We start from the raw sequence: 21426 nt of genomic DNA, 5'->3' as shown, positions 1-21426 counted from the left end.
TGTGGCACCACATTACAGCTCCTGCGCTTTTCGAGGCACCGTTTGTACAACCCCCTTGACTCCTTGGAAGCACTCGATAAATGCTGCGGACTTTGACAGCTATAGAGATGGCCCACATTATGACCTGACCGAACCTTCCTATAACGATTCTTTTGACCAAAGCCTTGATCAGCGCCCACGCTACGTTCGTTCTCGACGACCAGCCGCTGCCCATGACTTGCAAGGTGAGAATATTCGTTACTCTCCACACACGGTCACGGCAGAAAATTGTCATCAGCATTCTGAAGTTCGCCCTATGTCAGTGTGCTACAGCTGTGGCACAACAGGTCACATAGCCAGATACTGGAACCAATGCCAACCATTGGGCTATGGGCAATTGATGCTGTCTATGGGGCACAGTGGTCTCATCTTGGACACACTGCGGCCAGCAAACTCCGCTCTAGGAGGCCACTTCCGAGAAGACAGGCCATGTAATTCCACTCTAGGAAGTTACTTTGGAGAAGGAAGAACCTGCAACTGTTCACCTGCTTCAGATCGCACTCTGACACCACCACCAGCTTTCCGAGCGCACCGATCACCATCTACCTGGTGGCACATCACATCATCATCTCCACAGCACTGCTTCACGTCACCCCGCCGGAAAACTAGCCAGTGTGGCTGATGGAGGTGAGGTCGCTGGAAAACCATTGCTGCCGACTGATATACCTCCAACTATTTTCATGCTGAAGAATAGGGTCCATGTGGTTATTGACGGTGTCTCCACCATGGCATTATTCGACACGGGTGCAACTATTTCCATCATGAGTCTGCTGTTTAAATGCCTTCTGGGATGCAAGGTTATGTTTCATTGGGACCAGAGCTCTAGTTTTCGTGGAGTGAGCAGTGACTCATTATACCCGGTTGGTGTTTGCGATGTGGATGTGTCCTTGAGTGGCTGAGTTTTTAACATTGAGTTTACTGTTCTTCCTTGTTCCACTCACGTCATTTTAGGGATCGACTTTTGCAATTGTGTGGTGCCAATGTTGTTGGCAAATGGATGAACTCAGTCTGGGCGGGGGTGTTGCATCCATGATGTTGGAAGACTCGCCCAGCCAAAAAAGTGTGTTTTGTGTTTCCAAGGATACAGTTGTGCTCGCTTTATCTGCGATCCGTGTTTCTGTTGTTTGTTCGACTCGCAAGCCGTTTGATGCTGCAGTGGATCCTGTAGATGTGAACTGCCTAAAGAAATATGTGTTGATTCCGCATTGCATGGTATCGGTGCTGAATGGATGCACAGGGCTGTAGGTGACAAATTGTTCTACTGAAGCAGTGGGGCTGCCTCAAGGCTTAAATCCTGCCACATTCCAAGATGACTCACTGATACCCATGGCAGTGCTTACAGAACATGCGGACACAGGAGAAGCCAGTAACATGCGCTCTGTGGACTCAAAGATCCTTTGCATGGTCGCTAAATCGCTCAGTGACGATAAGCGTGTGGCGTTTGTGGCGTTGGTGGCCCTCCTTGCAAAGCACTCCTCAGTATTTGACTTCGCGCAGAACAACAGCCCACCATCGATCCCTGCATCTAGAACTCGTCACTGTGTCAACACCGGGTCTGCCCAACCGATTCGACAAAATCCCTATCGTGTGTCACCCACAGAGCGCAAGATAATCAGCAATCACGTCGGAAGAAATGCTAAGCAATGGAGTCATCCAAGAATCATCTAGCCCTTGGGCAGCACCAGTGTTATTGTGAAAAAGAAAGGCGGTACATGGCAATTCTGCGTGGATTACCAATGCCTAAACGCCATTACTAAAAAAGACGTGTACCCGCTTCCCCGAATTGATGACGCGATCGATTGCCTTTTTGCTGTCTCTTACTTCTCTTCTGTTGATCTGCGGTCAGATTGCTGGCAAATTCCTATGCACAGTGGCGATAAGGAAAAAACAGTATTTGTAACATCCAACGGATTGTTTTAATTTAACGTCATGCCTTTCGGGCCGCGCAACGCACCCACAACGTTCGAAAGGTTCATGGACCCTATACTGCACGGCTTGAAATGGGACGTTCGCATGTGCTACCTGGACGACGTTGTGATCTTCGGGAAAACATTTAGCGAGCGTAACAAGCATCTGGAGTTGATGCTAAACTGTTTGGAGAAAGCTGGCCTCGTCCTGAATTCGAAGTGCCATTTTGGTGAACGACAAGCTCTTGTGCTAGGACATCAGGTCGATAAAGATGGTACACGACCAGGTCCACAAAAGACTGCGGCTGTAGAGGCATTTAAGAACCTCATGGTGTCAAGCAGCTACGAAGCTTTTTAGGCCTATGCTCCTACTTTCACCGATTCATTCCTAGATTTACCGACATGGCCCATCTTCTTACGTGCCTTCTCCAGAAAGGCGCTCCTTTTGAGTGGCCCACAGAGTGCGACTCTTCGTTTCGTCAATTAACGTTCCTCATGACGTCGCAGCCTATTCTTCGCAACTTCGATCCCTCAGCACCAACAGACGTTCACAATGACGCGAGTGGTGCTGGCATCAGCGCTGTGCTTGTTCAGTGCATCAGCGGAAGTGAGCACGTGATTTCGTACACATGCCGCTCCTTCAATCGCTCCGAGCGCATTATACAGTCACTGAGCAAGAGTGCTTGGCAGTCATCTTCGTGGTGCAATGGTTTCATTCTTACCTCTACGGGCACCCCTTCACTGTGGTCACAGATCATCATTCACTGTGCTGGCTCGTGTATCTTCTGGACCCTTCTGGTTGGCTTGCACATTGGGCTCTGCGTCTACAAGAGTATGATTTTGTTGTTTCGTACAAGAACGGTCGACGACACGCTAATGCTGATTGCCTCTCTTGGATGCCTCTTCCAATGACTGAATGCGACGCTGACAACTTCGATGAATACATTGGCTTTGTATATCCGGAATTACCTGATATGGGTACCTTCAGATCCGAACAGCAGAAGGACAAGAGTTTGCAACCGCTCTTCGTGACCGCACATGAGCCTTTAGGAAATAGCCACTTTTACCTACATGACGGCATCCTGTATAAGAAAAGCTACTCGGCCACTGGCACACACTACCTTTTAGTTGTCCCCAAAAGCCTCCGCATTCAAGTACTATGCGCCATGCACGACGATCCAACTTCTGGCCATCTTGGCTCCACAAGAACGCTCTACCGTGCTCAAGAGCGCTTTTACTGGCCCAAGATACGTCACAATACCGAGTGGTATGTCGACAGCTGCACCGAATGCCAGCGTTACAAGTGACCTCCGAACACGCCGCATAGTCGACTTCAGCCAGTTCCGCCTTCCAGCGCCCCTTTCAAAAAGTTGGTACAGATCTCCTGGGCCCTTTCCCGTGATCCTCCAATGGTAATCGTTGGATTATTATGTGTTAGACCATCAAACCTGTTATTGTGAGATGGCAGCACTGCCATCGGCAACAGCAGCAGAAGTCTCTCTTTTCTTATTATATTCTATCATTCTCCGACATGGGCCTCCTCGCATTATAATCAGCGTTCGTGGGAGACAATTTACTGCAGACGTTGTTGAAGAGACCCTTCGTGTGTGTTCAGCTAGCTTCCGGCATTTGACACCATACCATGCACAAACTAATGGTCTGGTTGAACGTACAAACAGAATGCTTGCCGAAATGCTATCCATGTATGTTTATTCTGCACATAAGAACTGGGACAGTGTCTTGCCTTTTGTCACCTATGCATTCAACACCACAAGACACAAGACCATCAGTTACTCACCGTTCTTCCTTCTTTGTGCTCGTCTGCCTTGCTACATGCTCGACACCATATTCCCTTACTTTGCTCATGACAATGACTCTATTACCAAGATTCTCTGTCAAGCAGAAGAAGCACGACACCTTGACCTTGCTCGGCTTTGCACCCTGGCTTCGCAGGACTGATCAAAGATAGTCTATGACAGCTGTCGCCTACATGTATATTTCGATCCTGGTGACCTTGTGTGGCTCTGGACGTCATTACGGAAGCATGGCTTCTGCCAGAAGTTCTTGGCCCAATATGTTCTATCTTACGTTATACCCGAATGCCCCAGCAAGGTCAACTATCGCATTGTACGCCTCACAAACACTGGAAGACACTCAGCCAAAACCGAAGTCATGCACGTAGCCCGCCTGAAGCCTTACAATCCACGAGCGACTGACTGACTTGCTCGGTGGGCTTCGTCTGCCAATGGGGAAGTCACAAGCTCTTGTAACAAAGGGCAGAAGGAGTACGAATGACAACAAAGACGGGAAGTGGAGAAGGAGGACGGCATTCGGCAGGCTACCTTTGGACCGGTCCCCAAAAAATGCCAACCGTTTCCATTGATTTGCCTTTCATATTTAAGTAAACGCTTCGTGCGTAACAATATAACACAATAATGAATATTTCATCTTCTGCACATCTGACATTGACATTGGACAGCTTTCTTTGGGGCAGACTCAACTTGCTGGTCTCATAAAACCAGATGATTGAACCTGTGATTTTTTGTGAGTGCATATTCTTTAGTGGATTTAATAACATGTGGTTCGGTTTAGAATAAGCTCGTAGTGTAAAAACAGAGAGATAGAAAACATTTGCATTCCCCATTCACCAGTTTTGTTCATGGTAATTGTTAAACTCTTGAAAAACTTGCAGTTGCAGCCTGAAAGGCAGAGTATTGATAGCAACAGCAGAGTATTAGACAACTACACAAAGTGAGGTTCGTAGTTTTATTGGCCATATAAATTGCAGTAAACATTGACTTACTAATAAATTAACAAGCATGGTGGTAACAATGTTAAAGGGCCCCTCATCAGGTCTGGCCATTTTGAGCTGACAAGTGCAGAGCATACAACGTGCGCTAACAATCGTGTTTGCAAAGAATTACATCGCTACGCGCTGTGGAAAGGTCAGAAATTTCAATCCGAATGTCGTTTTCTCTTTCCCTTGCGGTGACTACGCTCCAAACCAGGTGGTGACGTTCTCGTGTCCCTGCATTTATGTACTCGGGTCCACAGTCTGACGTCGCTCGTGGTGACATGTAACTTCGAGAAGTATTCAAGGCAACATCTGTTATTTGTGTGATCTCTTGCTTGAATTGATGATTTTAAGTTTAGAGAATGTATAAAACACACAAACGGTGGTCTGCGTGTTTTTTGTTTTACTTTGCACCAAAGCAAGACAGATGTACTTTTGCTTCGTCTGCTCGTTCCCACGATCGTGCATCCCATGCACAGGTACCAAAACTATGCCATTTTCTACCGTGTTCCAGCACATTATCATGCTGTGCGATCTGCTCGTTCTGCCTCAGTATTCGTGTAACACTGAATTATACCACTAGTCATGTGTGCAAGTGAACAGCGCGCAAAATCGTGCGCTGGTGAAACGAGACATCGCAACAGCTCGCGCTCAACGCCGTCAGCGGAAATGCGCAGCGCCTCAAAAAAAAAAAAAAAAAGACGAGAAAAAAAACTACGAAAACGGGGCTTGTGACATATAAGTCACATGATCCTCGAGGTCCACTATGGAAGACTCTTGCAGAGGCTAGACGGGGCGAGTGGAGAGAATTTCTCACTATACAATGGAGCTCACCTTCTGAAATCACAGGTTCGCGACACTGAAATATTTCTATCTCGGCTATTAATGAGCCGACTTGAAAAACTTTTGAGGCAATACACTCCCTAGAGGACACGTAACAACTTCCAGTGTATAACCAAAATTTGCTATGGGGCCTGGTGAGGGGCCCTTTAAGCAGTCACAATGCAATGAATTCAAGACACTTTAGATCAAGTATAATGAGCATGCATCAAGTATATGAGCATACACTCGTATGTATTCGAGTGTGATGCTGATACCTATCTTAGAATTCACATTGCATCCTAGCTACTCAGCTAAAAAGTTTGCATGTTTTCTCATTTTTCTTTGAATGACCCAAGGACAGGCACGCTCTTGACGTTATTCTCTTAGTGCATTGAAGGGTCTCGGGTGACGCGGCACCGAACTCGTTGCAGTGACTTGGAGAGTCAAGTGGAGGAGCTCAGGGGCAACGTGATCAACCGTAGGTGCCGAGTGAACATGAGCAACGTGGAAAGCATGGCTCTAGTTCTCAGCAGGGCCAGCAAAACAGTAGCAGACCTGAAAGGTGAGTGTGTCCAGTCAGGCTAGCGTAGCACTGCACTCTGTGCTGCCCCTGTGGTTGCCAGAACATAACACAGAGTGCCTACCATCAGGGAAAACCTGGAAGTACTAGAATTTTCTGGGGAATTTGTCAATGCCGAGTAATTCAGAGTAATGACGGAATTTTCGTCCGAGTTGCCTTGAATAAGAGAAATTGTTAAGTGCCAGAGTTTTGATGAAGCTATTGATACACCAGAAGGAAGTCTTCAACTGAACCTACGTAATCTGCAAATGATGGCGTCTTTTGCCGGTTTCAATTGTGAGTGGGAGAATGAACGAGCGGATAGAACATAATGAACACATGATTCAGTTAGCTCTGATGGCGCATCCCACTTGCCTAGTTGATAGTGTATTGGTAGTAGTAGTTGTTGAAGACTATGAACTGCCATAGTAAATTGGCAAACTAAAAGCCACAATTTCTCTATTTCACTTGAATCACCAGTGTCATAAGTCTACTGTGGAATGTTTATAAGAACTGTCAGGAAAAACCTGGAAAAATCTGGGAATTTGAAAACACCAATGTTGCAGACACCCTGATAGCAGTGATTTTTCACACAGTGTGGCAAAGATGTTGATCTTTCAATGTCTGGGTCACTTTTACCCAATATTATAAATCAGCATGCACTAACCAGGCTTTCAATTCATTTGTCTTTGGCGGTAATAAAGCATTCATGCAGTCTACATAAGCACATTTTTGAAGCATGCACATGTAATGTGCATAAAAAATGTATACTGCATTCTGTTTAATTTTTTTTATTTATTTATACATACTGCAACCTCTAAGAAGGTTATTGCAGGAGTGGGGTACAAAATCAAAAGGGCCGCAGACACAGCAAAGTACAAATGCAAAGAATATGTAAAAGAAAAATAGTGTCAATACATACATATATGCATATATACATAGTATACAATACATTGACCTAGGAATCGGAGGTATCAACTGGTGATTGCTTTAACAAAATTGTCAAATGGCAAATTTCAAATGTTACGGAGAAGCTGGTTCCACATTTTGATGGACCAGGGAAAAAAGACTATACTTGAATTTGTCAGTCCTGGTGTACAGAGGTTTTATATTTAGAGGGTGAAAATTTAGTGTTAGACGCTTTAGCAAACTCAATGTATTCCAAACATGAGCAACGTTCAGAGTTAGCAGTGGTGTGAAACAGACTTTCTACACGACGCCACTCTACTAGGGAAGACAGGTTCAAGGAGGGAAGGTTAGAAGAGGGAGAGAAGTCCTTGTCATAACGCCGGTATATAATTTTAATAGCTTTTTTTTTTGGACAGATTCAAGTTTTTTTATGTTCGATTTCAAATATGGATTCCAAATGGCACCCCCGTATTGTTCTATTTACTCAATTCTAACGTGCCCTGGATTGTAACGCGCACCTGTTTGCCATGACCTAAAAAAAGAAAAGTCCTTTACAGTGCCACTCACCTCATTCTTTCATACAGAAATAAAACTTTCTTTCATTTGGAAAAAACAAAGATTTACTCCCAATGCACTAAAGTTGCGATAAATAAAGAAATCACAGCTTTGACCGAAAGGCAACGCATCGATTACGATAGCAAATTAGCAGCCAGCTATGTGAAAGTAAGGATAGTAGTTTTATTGGTCGTATAAATTTTTTAAACATTCGCTTACTAACTAAATTAACAAGCATGGCGTTACGCGCCCACAAGCAAACATGAACACCTCTTACTCAATGACTGTGGAAACTCTTTAAACACTAGAAAGAGGAAGTGTGGTAGCAGGAGCGAGGAAATTGACCTTTGTGCGGCCTCTCGCTTCGACGTGAACTAAGGGATGAGAACATAGCATGGTGCACCTAGATGCGTAGATTTGCCTCCGTCACAGATCGCTTTCAAGATAGGGGCCGCGCGGCCATGCCGTACGTAGCAGCTGCCGGTATAGAATGCCTCTCTTGTTTGCGCCAGTCCCGCACGCAAATTTCGGGAACTCCGAACACCCGTGATGCAGCCCAATTTCTGTTCGTCTCCACACATGTAATCGCTTTCCTTTTAATTGCTGCATCATGATCGGCATGTCTTTGCAGTCGGCACTCCCATGCTGATAGAGCAAACGTAAAAAATGGTAAGATGAACGGCGCACTAACCTAAGCCAAAGGAAGCATTGCCTAAGCACACGTACTACAGCACATGGAGAAACCTATGGCAGCTAGGCTCGAAGCCCGTACGAGGCGGCCATATTGAAATGCCAATGGAGATATGGTAACGCAGATTTAGGGTCATACTTGATTCTAATGCGCACACAATTTTTGGACCCGTGTTATTGGAAAAAAAGTCCGTGTTAGATTCGAGTAAATACGGTGAGTGAGCAATTGCAACTGAATGCAGCGAACACTTTAGGTAACCTAGACGTGCTAGAGCTTTAGAACAGGTTGCTTCAGTATGTTTGGAACAAGATAAATCGTGTGTGAAAAGAATGCCAAGGTACTTATATTGAGAAACTTTTTTTAGAGGGATACCATTGAAACAATAGGGAAGGCACAATTGTGTAGTACGTGTCAAGAAGGACATTGAGACAATTTTGTGAAAATTGCTGTTCATCTGCCACTTGTTACACCAAGTACAAAAGTTGGAAAATGCTTTATTCAGAATGACATGATCTTCATGACTGGTAATTGAGTGATAGATAATGCAGTCATCGGCATAAAGACGAATTTTAGTTCATAGCACGTTATTGGGTAGGTCACTTACATACAGGAGGAAGGAAAGCGGGCCTAAAGCTTAACCCTGTGGAACACCAGAGGTAACGGCCACCATAGGTGGTTTGGCAGAATTGATACAGTCGTATTGCAACCTGTCTGAAAGAAAACTAGAGACCTAGGTAACTAGGCTAGGATTATTTAAAATACTATTTAGGTTATGCAAAAGCTTGGAGTGTATAACTGTATCGAATGCTTTGGAAAAGTCTACAAATATGGCATCTGCAGCTGCAAGGCTTACGTCTAGTGCAAGGCAGATGTCATGAGCAAATTCAGATGTTTGCATAATAGTGCTGAGGCTACTGCAAAATCCATGCTTGAAGATTGTTAAAATATTGTTGGCTTCAAGAAACTCAATAATATGTTTGTAGACGACATGTTCTAAATGTTTACTGCAACTAGAGTATAAGGAAATTGGTCTGTGGTTGGATAGGTCTTGTTTACTCCTAGATTTGTGCAAAGGAATAACTTCCACAACTTTCCATGCTGATGGAATGGTACTTGTTTGCAAGGATTTGTCGAATATCACTGTAACAAACATGCGGGACCAGAAAGCATACCCTATGAGAGAGGAATAATGAATGTTATCAGAACACCAACCTTTTTTTAGAATCTTAGTTTAACACCACGTTTAAGACACCTGGCATATGTACATTTAAGTTACTAATAGGAAGTCGTGATTCTGAACTGAAAGGAGGGATTTTGAAGTTGTCTGCAGATAAGACTGACTGAAAATATGGGTTGAAAGCAGTTATAATAACATGAGTATCATTGGCGGAACCATAATTTATTATGAAGGATTGAGATGTTTTACCAAGTGAAATTGCACCCGAAATTTTTTTAGAAATTGATTTTAGCAAACTAGGTAAAGTGATGGCGTAGAAGAAATCTCTGGCTGCTTTAGTTTTAGTCTAAGTTCATCCTTAATTTAGCCTGAAACCTGCTATACATCACAAAACAGAATAAGTCTATTAGTCTGAACTCATCCTATTTGTAATAAATTGTGTTTTGGTGAATCCAATGGGCCCATTTAAATTTTCTGACTTCGCATTGTACTTAAAGAAATGAGCTCAATTTCTTAACTAGTTTTCCTGTTGACGAAAGATGGAAAAGCTCGCAAACCATTAGTAACATTCTTACTCTAAAAAGCAAACTGCTACTTGTCACTTATGTTTACATTACTCACTGTGTGAAAACCAACCTATTTAGCTCTTCGTGAGGCATTTGCATTATTGTTCTACTGAACATATTTCAGAGAAACCAATCATGTTGTTTCAGAAACAAATCATGTGGACCCATGTGCATGGTGTCAACATGACAGAATGAACTGTATTGCATTGTCTTGCTCTAAATTTGATTGGCTTACACTAAACTCGTATAGATTTGATTTTTTATTTGAGTGCTTGCATGAATATGTGATCTTCACTTAGCTGCTCTTTTGTGTATCATTTGTGTTCTCTTATTTTCCAGCGCGGTTTCCAAATCTACAAGAAAGCTTGAAATCAGTCATGGGAGCAGAAATGGAAGTTGTTGTTAGAGAAGAAAAGTGAGTGTCCATACATTCTTGAATCTTTCCTGTATATATTTCTTGCCTTACATCACAAAAAGTTTGTTTTAGTAATTGTAAGAAATGGTGCATCTCCAGCATCTGAAGCTGTTGCTTTTTGCCAACTTTCATTCTACCTTTCTTAAAATGGATAATGCAGCAACAACTAGCTTTTGGAGAAAGAAAATGCAGTGCTTACCATTGCCATTTGTTGGGCGTGTTGGTAAATTGAAAGCATATTTAGCGCCAGCAAACAAGGACGGAAGGGAGACGACAACACAATGCGCATTGTGTTGTCGTCTCCCTTCCGTCCTTGTTTGCTGGCGCTAAATATGCTTTCAGTGCTTACCAATTGGGAATACAGTATTGAAGCGTTTAGCAATCAGACATTTTGCCATTTCTTTTGGTTCTGCAGGTGTGAAAACAAAATTGGTATTCATTATGTTGACATGAATTTCGGCTCAGTAGTATTGGGAGATGCTATTCTATATGTTGCATAGCCTGTCATAGCTTTCTTTCATAAGTAATTAATGAATTATTAGCATCTGTTTCACAATGTCAAGAGCCCGTGAGGACTACCTTATGCCCACTCTGAGTTCACCTTAATACACAGTACACTTAAACTTCAATATAATGAAGTCGGTAAAATCGCACTTTACTTCATTATATTGAAATGCTAGCTTTTATGCAAATAAGTATGGTCGCCGACAGATTTTTCTTACACAGAAGGGGCTGTAAAATTTTCCTAATTATCAGGCAATCGTAGAATACAAATTTGAGTGAGAAAAAAAGTTCATTTTGTTTAATTTTAAAGTCATCAACCAAAGACAAGGTTTCACGTTGTATTGAAGATATCCTTACAAGGGTGGTACATGGCAAAGGTACATGGTACATGGCTCTTCCACATAACACAAGAACAGCAGACCAGTGAAAAGAAAAGTTGTTATTTTAACATATGGCTCATGTGCCTGATTCTAAGATACTGCTGGCAGCACCGAATTGACACACGGCTAAATGCAAGCTGTGCACTGTTTGTGATTTATTTAGAGAGCTTCACATTATAATACAGGCAGTTTCTGAGCACCATGTAAGCTGTATTTCGTCCTAGAGTAACATACGAACTTAGAGACAAGTGCTCGTAGTGAATGGCAGTACTTCACAATTCGCAAGAATTCATTATTACCGCGCAGCAGTGTTGCTAATTCACCTTCTTGCTTCTCTGTATTCATTGCAGATTTCTCAAGGAAGAGCCAGAAAGGCTAGAAAATGCACTTAGGAGGTGCAAGAAGCTCACTGGGACACTAGTTACCTTAAAAAGGTTTGCACTGGGCTTTTTCTTTCAGATGCTTTATGTGCATTCAATTTCCGCGCAGTAACAGGGTTTAAATCGTCATGTTTCTTTAATGGAATAGGAACGTCCGAAAAAAAAAAAAGTGTCTTGTAATATTGCTTGCTTCTTTTAAAGAGCAGAAAGAAATACAGGAGCCATTCTGTGTGAATGCAGCGATCACTAAAGTAGATTTAGTCTAAGTTAGTGTGACCATCGTGCATTCAGCCTTGAGGAAAAATATATCCATGACTTAGTAAATATGCCAACAATATATCATGAAAAAAAAAGAAGCCCTTCACACACTTTATCTTTGAGAGAGGTGCTTGCGAGTATTGGTTCAGAATTTCCGGGTGATGGAATAACAAAGGTTTTAGGTGGCCTTGCCCTTTCTTTCCATTTGGTAGGCCCTAATTGTTGTTCACATCCTATTCTATTGAAGAACAAATAAATAATAAGGAATTTTGTCTATCCAAATACCAAATCAAATGTGACTCAACATGGAACTATTAGATTTATATTCGAAATTTCAAACGTACACACACCATTACTATATGGTCATTCGGGTTGTTTGCAGTTGTGGATTTCTGTGCGTTCTAGTTCACTTTGAAAACAGAGCCAAAAAGGCATCAAATTAACAAGACTCATTGCTAGCTGACTAAAGTCAATTTCCCACTTTTTTTTTTTTTGAGGAGTGATCTCTGGGCAAAATTACCTTAATCCACAAGCCAACAATAGTTTTTTTTTTACCTACATACACGGTGATGAAGTTTGCCCCGCAACTTAGTAGGCCTTGTTAGCGAGTCCTTATTTGCGCTGTAGTGGTGGCTAGCTGGTGCTATAGCAATAGAGGGATGTCATGTTTGTAGAGTGAAACTCTGATAATTTAATTTGAATCCACAGAATATTGGTACTGAACCTGTGTCACATCAAAGTTGTATTTGTGGGGGGGTGGAGGAAATACCTCTGTAGTTTGAACCGCAAAGGGTAAAGAGTGATTTGTTTGAACATATTTGCCTGGCATGCCATATTAGTTTTTGCAGAAACCCAAAGCAGAAACTGATTGATGAAATGTAGATGGCTGTGTAAGTTCTGCTACAACAAATGCTTAAATGCAAGTCAACTGCTCCATTGCTGTCATGGAAGAGAAATGTGTTCAGAGCTACAGTGCAAGATGCAGCAGATTTTCCTTGCACCATCAGATGCGAGCAGATCCGACGTCAGATGATTCACAGCACCTCAGCACTCATACTGTCTGATTGACATCACCACCTATGCTGCAGATCAGAGCTCAGACCATGCACAGTACTTCTGCATTCATACTAGCTGTCAATTCCAACGTAGAGTAGAGATAAAGGAGAGAGAGAGAGAAACAAGCTTTAATGGTATGCTGGAGATGTTAGCCTGGCTGTTCGCCTGACATGTTACCCAAGGTGCTGGGTGATGATCATGATGTGTGCAGTGACAAACACTTCACAGCACGTACAGTCACACACACACACACACATACACATACATACACTATAGAGATATCTACAAAGTTTTGTTGAGGCTCGTGGCCCGCAAGAACATCAGCAGCACCTTCGTGACGCATAACACACAGGTGGTGCTTTGCTGTGGGCCAAGAATGTGCTGTAGTGCCAACTTCGAGCCCCGTTGAAGGTGTAGTGATGCCTTCAGAGACTCTCTCTCTTATGCGTAGCGGTAGCATTGGCACAAAACATGTCGCAGGTCTTCAGGGACTTTACATTCAGAGCACATTGGCGAGTCCATTGGTTCTCTTGCTGTCTGATTGGCATTATCACTAATGTTGTAGATCAGATAGCATCAACTGGGGTCAAGGTGCTAAATTATTTTTTTTTCTTTGGCATTGTCACCTCCACTGCCAATCAGATAACAGCACCCAGGCTCAAGACTTTATAATGGCAATTTTTTTTTCTGCTACTTTCAACCTAGATCATTTGCTAGCAAGTTGCAACGTTACTGCTCTGATACATTTACTTGAACACCAAAAATACAGTGGTGCTGAATCAACCACTCTGTGCAACAGGTAACAGAAAAAAGAAAATTGATGGAAAAAGACTGTTGTGAAATATTGTCTCATGTTGGCGAAATTCGCACTTAGATTTGTCATTCTCATGTTGTCAGCAAAGCTGTTTAAAACTTGTGGCTCACTTGCGCTCTTACGGGGGACGTAAGGCTAGCTAACACTTTGTCCAGATCGCCGTTGAAGTGCGAATTATGTTTCATGTGGGGCATTCCCGATGCATTAGTACATACCAGTATGCATGCTTCGGATAACAGGGAAACTGCAGCAATTTGCAAAAGCATCGTGGTGTTGAGTCACACGGACTACGTTTCACGTGTGCCTTGCCTTATTCCAGCTTTCAGCTCTGAAAACTTGACTTTATGAGGTTCTACCGTGCCAGCATTGCTTTGCAAAACATTCCCCAGGAGAGAGAGAGAGAGAGAGCATTCACATCCATAGAGGAAACGTTATTGTGTGCACACAGGTTGGCGTCAGTGCAAGAGCAGAGGCATACAGGAGCTCACTCGCTCCCCGAGAAGGCAGCATCAGCGGATGGGCCATACTCCGACGGCGAGGCACACACTGCTCGGGTGAGCGTGCTGCACTTGTCAAGCATTTGCAGAAGTGTTGCACGCACGTTGCTCCTATGCAAAGACATAACCGAAGCTGGCAGAAAATGTGTGCAGCCTGCCAACTTGCGTTGGCAAAACTCACAATTCTGGACAAAACGTAGTTCAGTTTTGCGCATACTAAACTAAGGCTGAGCTTCTTACTTTTTGATTGTGACGACGTGTACTGCATCTTTCATTTCCTTTAAACCGAAGTATTTCACCAGACTAAGTTAAATATTCATTGACCTTTCATGTCTACATAGATTCATTGTATTTTATCCTTGGCATCTTCTTTCAGTGGCCGTGTTTAACAACACTGATTAGAATATCATTGGTATTGAGGCAAGCTTCCTAACATGTGTTGCAACACTTTTTTTTACATCCTGTTGTTGGGTGCAGTACACTTCTTACATAGGTTCAGCAAACAAATACCTGGTTTGACTGGCATACATGTGCCATCATTTTGTGCTTTTCTGTTAAGTTATCTCAAAGGGTTATATTTGCTACCAGCACCATAGTGATACACGTCTAACCGCATCAAATTTACCTTGGAAAGCATTTCATGTCTGTACTCGCAAGTTCATGTAGCTGGCTCCTTTCAATGTGTACGCACTGTGACACTATTTCCATGCTTTCATAGTTAAGCGCACAAGTTTTTCACAGTGCTATAGGATGCATGTTCGCATAGCACAAGCTGCTATGTATATCTGCGCATCCAGCTTAGCAAAGTATGCTGCAATGTGCATATGAAAATTTATCTTGTAAGAACAATGGCCCAAGAAAAACATGTTTCAGGCATCATTGAAACCTGGAAAGTATGTCGTTCCTAAGGTATGCATACTTATTAAACAACTCCTGATATACATTTTGTTGGTGCTTGCACTGAACATGGACAGAACAGCCCAGTGCATTTTGACAGGGTAGAACTTTTGAGAAGTTTGCATTCTTCATGTCATAATAAGCATCTCAATGCTGTGCCTGCTCGTGATATGATCATGTTGGTGCAAAACAGCTCAGTTCTGTATGTCACCTCATGAGTGCTTGTGTGCACATATAGTATTGAAAATAGCTATGACTTACCCTAGATATAATCTGCTTGTGCTAACAACAGCAGTGTCACAGGATTTAGCGTGCAAGATGTTTAATGCAATGTACTCAAAAACAATTATCCCTAAAATTAAAACATTTTGAAAGTCCTTGGGATCAGAAAATTCCAGTAGCTCTAATGAAATCTTCATGAATTTCCATATCTTCATTCATGTATGTGTACAAAGAATAACCACAGATGAATTGCTGACCAGTAAGTGCTCACCTTAATTAAAATTACTAGTCCCACATAGTGCATCACAAACAACAATGTGTAGGCTGCGTGAATATCACTTTGAAAGATAGATTTGCTGAGCCATTAGTACAGTTACAGTGGTTAACAATAAATGAAAGAAATAGTGCACATGTATTGATTTGGGTATTCACAAAGCCCTCGAAAGTGACCTGCTGAGTCCTCTTGGTGATAGTATTGCCTCGGCAACAGCGTTGGCGTCAGGCGCGCGCTGATTAGCTGGTTGAGCCCTATGTCATACGAACGCAACAGTATCACCAAGGTGATTGCCGCATAATACATACCCAATTTTTAGAAGTAATTTCCTACCTAATTAGCATCTTAATCACAGCACCACATGTAGGCATAGTCTCTTTTAGTTTAACGCATGAGTCGGAAGTTCTTAAAGTTTCTCTGTGCTACTCATCCCCACTGTATGCTGTATGAAAGCTGTAGGCCACATAGTGGCAGCCACTTTTAAGTGAAGATAGAAACCTGAGAGAACTTGCGTTGTACCAAGAAATGAAGAATACTTTACTGTTTGACATACAGTATGCTTAAGGCAAAGTTTGACTTGGCTCACTACGCACATATCCGAAAACTGTAAATGAGAAAACACTGTATGCCCTTGTCACAGCAGAGCACTAATTTCTAGATTACCATGCACACGGGACTCATGTGCTGGCCACATGCTTTAATTTTCCCTCGAGAAGTTAATGACTTTATTCAGACCTGATGATTCTCACTTTGCATTCTTATTTAATTTCTTATTTTCTTTTCTTGCACAGTGAGAAATCATGCACGTGTTGACTGGTTGATAAACAGATAATATTGTGGTATAGTATGCATTAGTTGCACAAACTTGAGGCATATTTGTATGGAGGTCTTCATAGGTCAACCTGCCCACATAATTTGGCCAGAATGACTTCTTTATCTAGAGTGTCAACTTAATTAAAACACTTGGCATGATCTGTCAAGGAAAACTGCATCACCTAATTTAATGCTTCTTCAGAATAGTGTTTGCCTGAGCTCATTGGTTTCGCATAGCACAATTGGTTTCCAGCAGAACGTTCTGATATGGACGGTAAGAGACAATGACACATGCTGGTGAAGAGACGACGACCAGCGTGTGTTGTAGTCTCTTCCCGTCAGTGTCAGAACGTTCTGCTGGAAACCAGTTATGCTTAATGCTCCTTGTTCTAGTGTATAGTGCCTGTCAGGCGGAGCACACTAAATGGATATGATCAGCCTGTCTTTGTGATTATGTTGGTGAAAAGTGGCCACCGAAGCAAATGTGTGAAGAACGGTAAACTCAAATGAAGCACACTCTTGTGGTGACATGTGTGCTTAATATCGTCTCCTGAGATGGGGAAGCTTGTACAATGCAGTCATGTTGAAGGCTCTGTTTAGGTGGGCAGAAGTACCAAGAGGTCCTGGTTAACTTCCATTTCACGTATACTTGACTGTGACAGATTAATTTAGTTGGACAGTTGATGCTGTGTGGAACATCCCTAGCACAAATGATGATAAAAATGGACGACTTAGCACTCAACCCCTTGTGATGCAGTTTCCACTGTCGAATAAATTTGAAGCATAGAGATGCTTTTTATCTACTCATTAGTCACATCTCCTTAATCAGTTGGTGACCCTCTAAATCGAAAGAACAGGTATATATTTCTTCACTTCTATATCTTTCATGGGTGGATTATGCCTGCCAGTGCTTTCATGTTTGTTAGTAAAGTTAATGAGTTTCAACTAAATGCTATCAGTGTTTGTACGGTCAAATGAAAGCTTAATTGCAATCTTCTAAGCCCAATTCTTCAAAAAGCAGTGACCGCAAAGCCTTTACGTGATGCTGCGGTCATGTGGCTGCACCTAATTATGTGCAGTACACAATATAATGCTTCTTGATCAGGAGATGGACAATCATAATGTGTTGTCCTGGCAGTAGAATGCTTGAAAGTAAGAGCTGCTTGCAAATATCAGCTATATTATGAAAAGTAGCAAATAACATTTTTGAAGCTTGTGGTCAGCTGAAAACTGACTTCTATTTTTCTCATTAATGTGCATATGATGTCCTGGCGAAGTTGCGGTCCTTTTATACTGCAAAGCTGGTCACCTGGAATCATGACAACAATGTTTTGCTCATCTCACTGAAGTGATGTACTTTGACTAAGAAGCCCTCTATACGAGCATGATTCTGACGAGTCACTAGTATTTGCTCTATTGAAGGTTACCCAAGCACCCTGTGTCATTTGTCACTTTGCCAGTGCAGTCACAACTGCACAGGCTCGACAGGGGAGAACAGCAAGTTGAAATGCCCCCTACACTGAGCGTGAAACATGACCGCACCTTGGTGCCACGGCAGCTGCAGCCTATGATTGTGCAGTTCTGTGCGCGCAATGTTTTGGCGCCCCCGCCCAGTTTTTCGGGGCCCCATTTGCCGCAACAGGCTCTCAGGTGGGGGCCACTGTGGACCCTGTTGACACCTGTCGTCCTTCTCTCCTCCCCCCGTTAGTCAAGCAGGCAGGCTTGGAAGTGGAGTTCTAATTTCCGGGAGAAAATAGAGTAACTATGGTTCTCTTGTCTGCCTCTTGCTTATATTTATTCCTCGTCTTGTGCTGCTATACAGGCTGCATGCGACGCCCCACCTCTTGGCCAGATCCCGCTCCTGCCCCGCCCCCGTTTATTTGCGGTTTTCTTTGGTTCTGGGATGCGGTTTGTTTGTTTTTCTGTATTTTACGGTGCCTGGAGTACGATGCCACTGAGCCACTTGGCACCTGGCAGTGGAGACACCCTTGTCAGCTCTGTCGCCATTCGTCTTCTTGTGGGGCTGTGTAATGAGATGTGACGCCACAATATGACCTTAATGTCGCACGTGATGGAGATCAGGTGCAACAAGCATTGTCATGGTGCTACTGCTAGTGTTTTACGCCGGAGCTTACGAAAGCACATTGTAAAGTTACCAAATCTGGTGAAGTGCGATCTCATGTTCACCATATGACAACCCTTTCAGGAATGCCCTGCCTCCACGATTGTCTGAATAGAAATAATGGGTAAAGCTGAAAGTTTAGCTTGCTGAATGTTTTTGAATCTTTGCACTCTTATTTCTGGCTATAATGCATTTAATGATATAGTGTTAGGAGCATGCTTGAAGTGGCATCTCAGATTAACTGGATTCAACTCGTACACACGCACGTGCACAGTTCAGGCTAAAACTATTTCTTTTGTTAAAAAAAAACATACAGTGCAGTTGTCTTCGAGAATCTTCATAGTTTATAGTGCAGAAAACTATTAATTTTAATGAATATATATTTGTTCTCATAAAAACCCCAAATTTATTCAGAAAAGAATTGTCTGTACTTTAGAAACAGCTTCTGTTCGAAAGCACATCACCAACTTTTCACGCACACATACACATTTATTTTTTTGGCTTTTACACTGGCAAAATTTGTTTCAATAAAACGCTGTCAAATTTGTAAGTGCTCACCCAGCTGGTCTGACAAACATGAATGGCTCTGCTTGGAAGCTATAATATACCTGAAAACTGTAAAAGAAATTGAACACAGCACCTTTGAATAATAAAAACAAATAAGTAGACTTCCGTTAATTCAACTCTGTTTAATTCAATTCTTCAGTTAATTCGATCCCAGCAATAATTAAGGCCAGCGTGCATAGGTTTCCATGAGATAAAATGTTTTTTTTTTTTTTCCGATCCTGAAAACAGACCTCGCCGGGTCATTCCAACTTGACCGGTCAGCTTGCACCTGCCAGACCTCAATACCGATGGTTTCAGCGTTTGTTTTGGGGCACATCGGGAAACGTGAATGGGCCAAAAGCACCAATCTTAGGCCTGCTTTCTTAGATTTTGATGTGAGAACAGCCGCTCACAGTGAATGATTACATGGCCTGAAAATTGTCTAGGCATTATAAACGGATACGAAACCAAAACCGCTTTCGCGGCATTAGCAACAACATATGGTCGAAGCCGGGTCAGTGCCACCATCATGACAAGGTGGCGGCTGAACAAGCCATGTAGGATAGCAGCCACTATTGCTGCTTTCAGGCTTGAATTACAAAATCTAATTCAAAAGATGTCATTCTGTGTGCTCAACTAGTGGGAACAGAGTTGCAGCATGTGTTTTTGGCACTGTGAAGACTTTGGAGATTATTCTGTAAGTGTTCATTTCATCTCGTGCTGAAGTTCTGATTGGCTGGGGGACTGTGGTGGCATGTGAGAAGGAGACAGGTGCCCCTAGCCAATCAGCATTTCAACATTGGATGAAATGGACACGTCCAGAAGGTGGAGACTTGCAGAATAACCCCTTACTAGCCTCACAGGACAAGCTGGCAAAGTGCTTAATCTAGGTGTAGGCCACCATATTTTTTTAGTGCAGTGGAAGGGTTTGAGAAATGAGGAATATGAAGTGTAATAGATCTGCAGGAGGGCAGCATATTGTGATCCATAGGCAGCGATAAGAAGCCTCATAATGACGACAATGGCAATTAGTGTCAAAAGGTTTCCGTTCTGTGAAGGGAAACGAAAAGTCTCATCTTAGTTTTCATTGCAAAAAGGGAGGCATGCTCATTTTTGGATGCCCATTGTTTTCTACTATGAACCCAGAATAGCTGGGTGTGCATTAGATCTGAGGACGCATTAGAAGGGGTTAACTACTGAAAACGATCCATCGGTGTGTTTGGAATTTTCTGCCTCTACTTTTAATTCGACCCACTAGATATTTCAACAAATTTTTGTCAGTCTCATCAAGTTCGAATTAACGGAAGTCGACTGTAGTAGGTTGAAAACATTAACAAAATTTGAACAAATAAAAGAGGGAGAACCAGGCTTGTTCAGGACACTTATCACGACGAGAAAACAACAGGTGGTTTATAAAGTAGGAGCACAGATGTCTCTAAAAGAGGAATGTAATAAGAGTTGGAGAAAGCATAGAAGTGATAGCATTATAAAATCTGGAGGTATAGATTGGGCTTACATGGCTGTGGCAGGATCGGGTTGAGTGGATGGCGATGGGAGAGGCCCTTGTCCTGTGGTAAACTTCATCTGGTTGGCAATGATTGGATGAGTAGGCGACGAATGGCGTCACACTGGGGAGGGGCGTTGTCATGCACTGCCCACCACGTGTTCTGCATACACCGAACTCGCGCAAAGCAGCATTGGGCCCTCGGATGTTCGCATGCTCGTCTCACCTGATCTGAAGCAATTTTTGGCATGAGCGTGAGCTTTCTTGGCATGGTCTCGTTTTTGGAGAAGTACTTTCTGAGCGGCAGCTCACGAGCTTGCTGCTCCTTGCTCTGACCCCGATTTCCTGAAATTAATAGTGATAATCTGCTTTGCGAGTACTCCTTGAGCGGCGAGCGGTGTTTCTGTTTGCATACTGCCTTTGTTCATGCTTTTCTGTTGAGTTTTTGTCTCGTGTCGACGTTGCATTGGACTCTTTTCAGAATTATTAGTTTTGCGCCCGTTTTTTGCATTGAAAAGATTTTTACAAGTGTTCTTATGACAATTTTTTGGAATGTCTGACAACACTTAAAGCATAGCTTTTTTGATAAGTAGAACTGAAAATATAAAGGTAAAGACAACAAAGTTTTTGACATTGAAGACTAATATGATGCATTACAAGCTTTTCTAGACAAAGAGCTTTCTGATCGAGCACATCTTTTTGATTGTTTTTTTAGTCCTGTGTTC

At 42.7% G+C, this 21426-nt stretch overlaps 1 protein-coding gene across 17 annotated transcripts in view; it reads left to right on the top strand.

Annotated features, from left to right (window-relative positions):
• Positions 1-21426, top strand: part of LOC126540634 (coiled-coil domain-containing protein AGAP005037-like) — a 592903-nt gene that overhangs the window by 545087 nt on the left and 26390 nt on the right. For 12 of the 17 annotated variants that reach the window (XM_055076173.2, XM_055076166.2, XM_055076170.2 and 9 more), the window contains 5 exons: positions 5994-6124; positions 10359-10434; positions 11669-11752; positions 14275-14380; positions 18238-18287. In XM_055076173.2, coding sequence (XP_054932148.1) covers positions 5994-6124; positions 10359-10434; positions 11669-11752; positions 14275-14380; positions 18238-18287 — 447 coding nt within the window. The remainder of the gene's footprint in view (positions 1-5993; positions 6125-10358; positions 10435-11668; positions 11753-14274; positions 14381-18237; positions 18288-21426) is intronic. The other 5 variants (XM_055076175.2, XM_055076167.2, XM_055076177.2 and 2 more) reach the window with 1 other exon arrangement.

The sequence above is a fragment of the Dermacentor andersoni genome, chromosome 2, assembly GCF_023375885.2.
Source record: "Dermacentor andersoni chromosome 2, qqDerAnde1_hic_scaffold, whole genome shotgun sequence".
Lineage (NCBI taxonomy): Eukaryota > Metazoa > Arthropoda > Arachnida > Ixodida > Ixodidae > Dermacentor > Dermacentor andersoni.
Note: the sequence above shows the minus strand (reverse complement) of the source record. Positions and strands in the feature narration are given on the sequence as shown.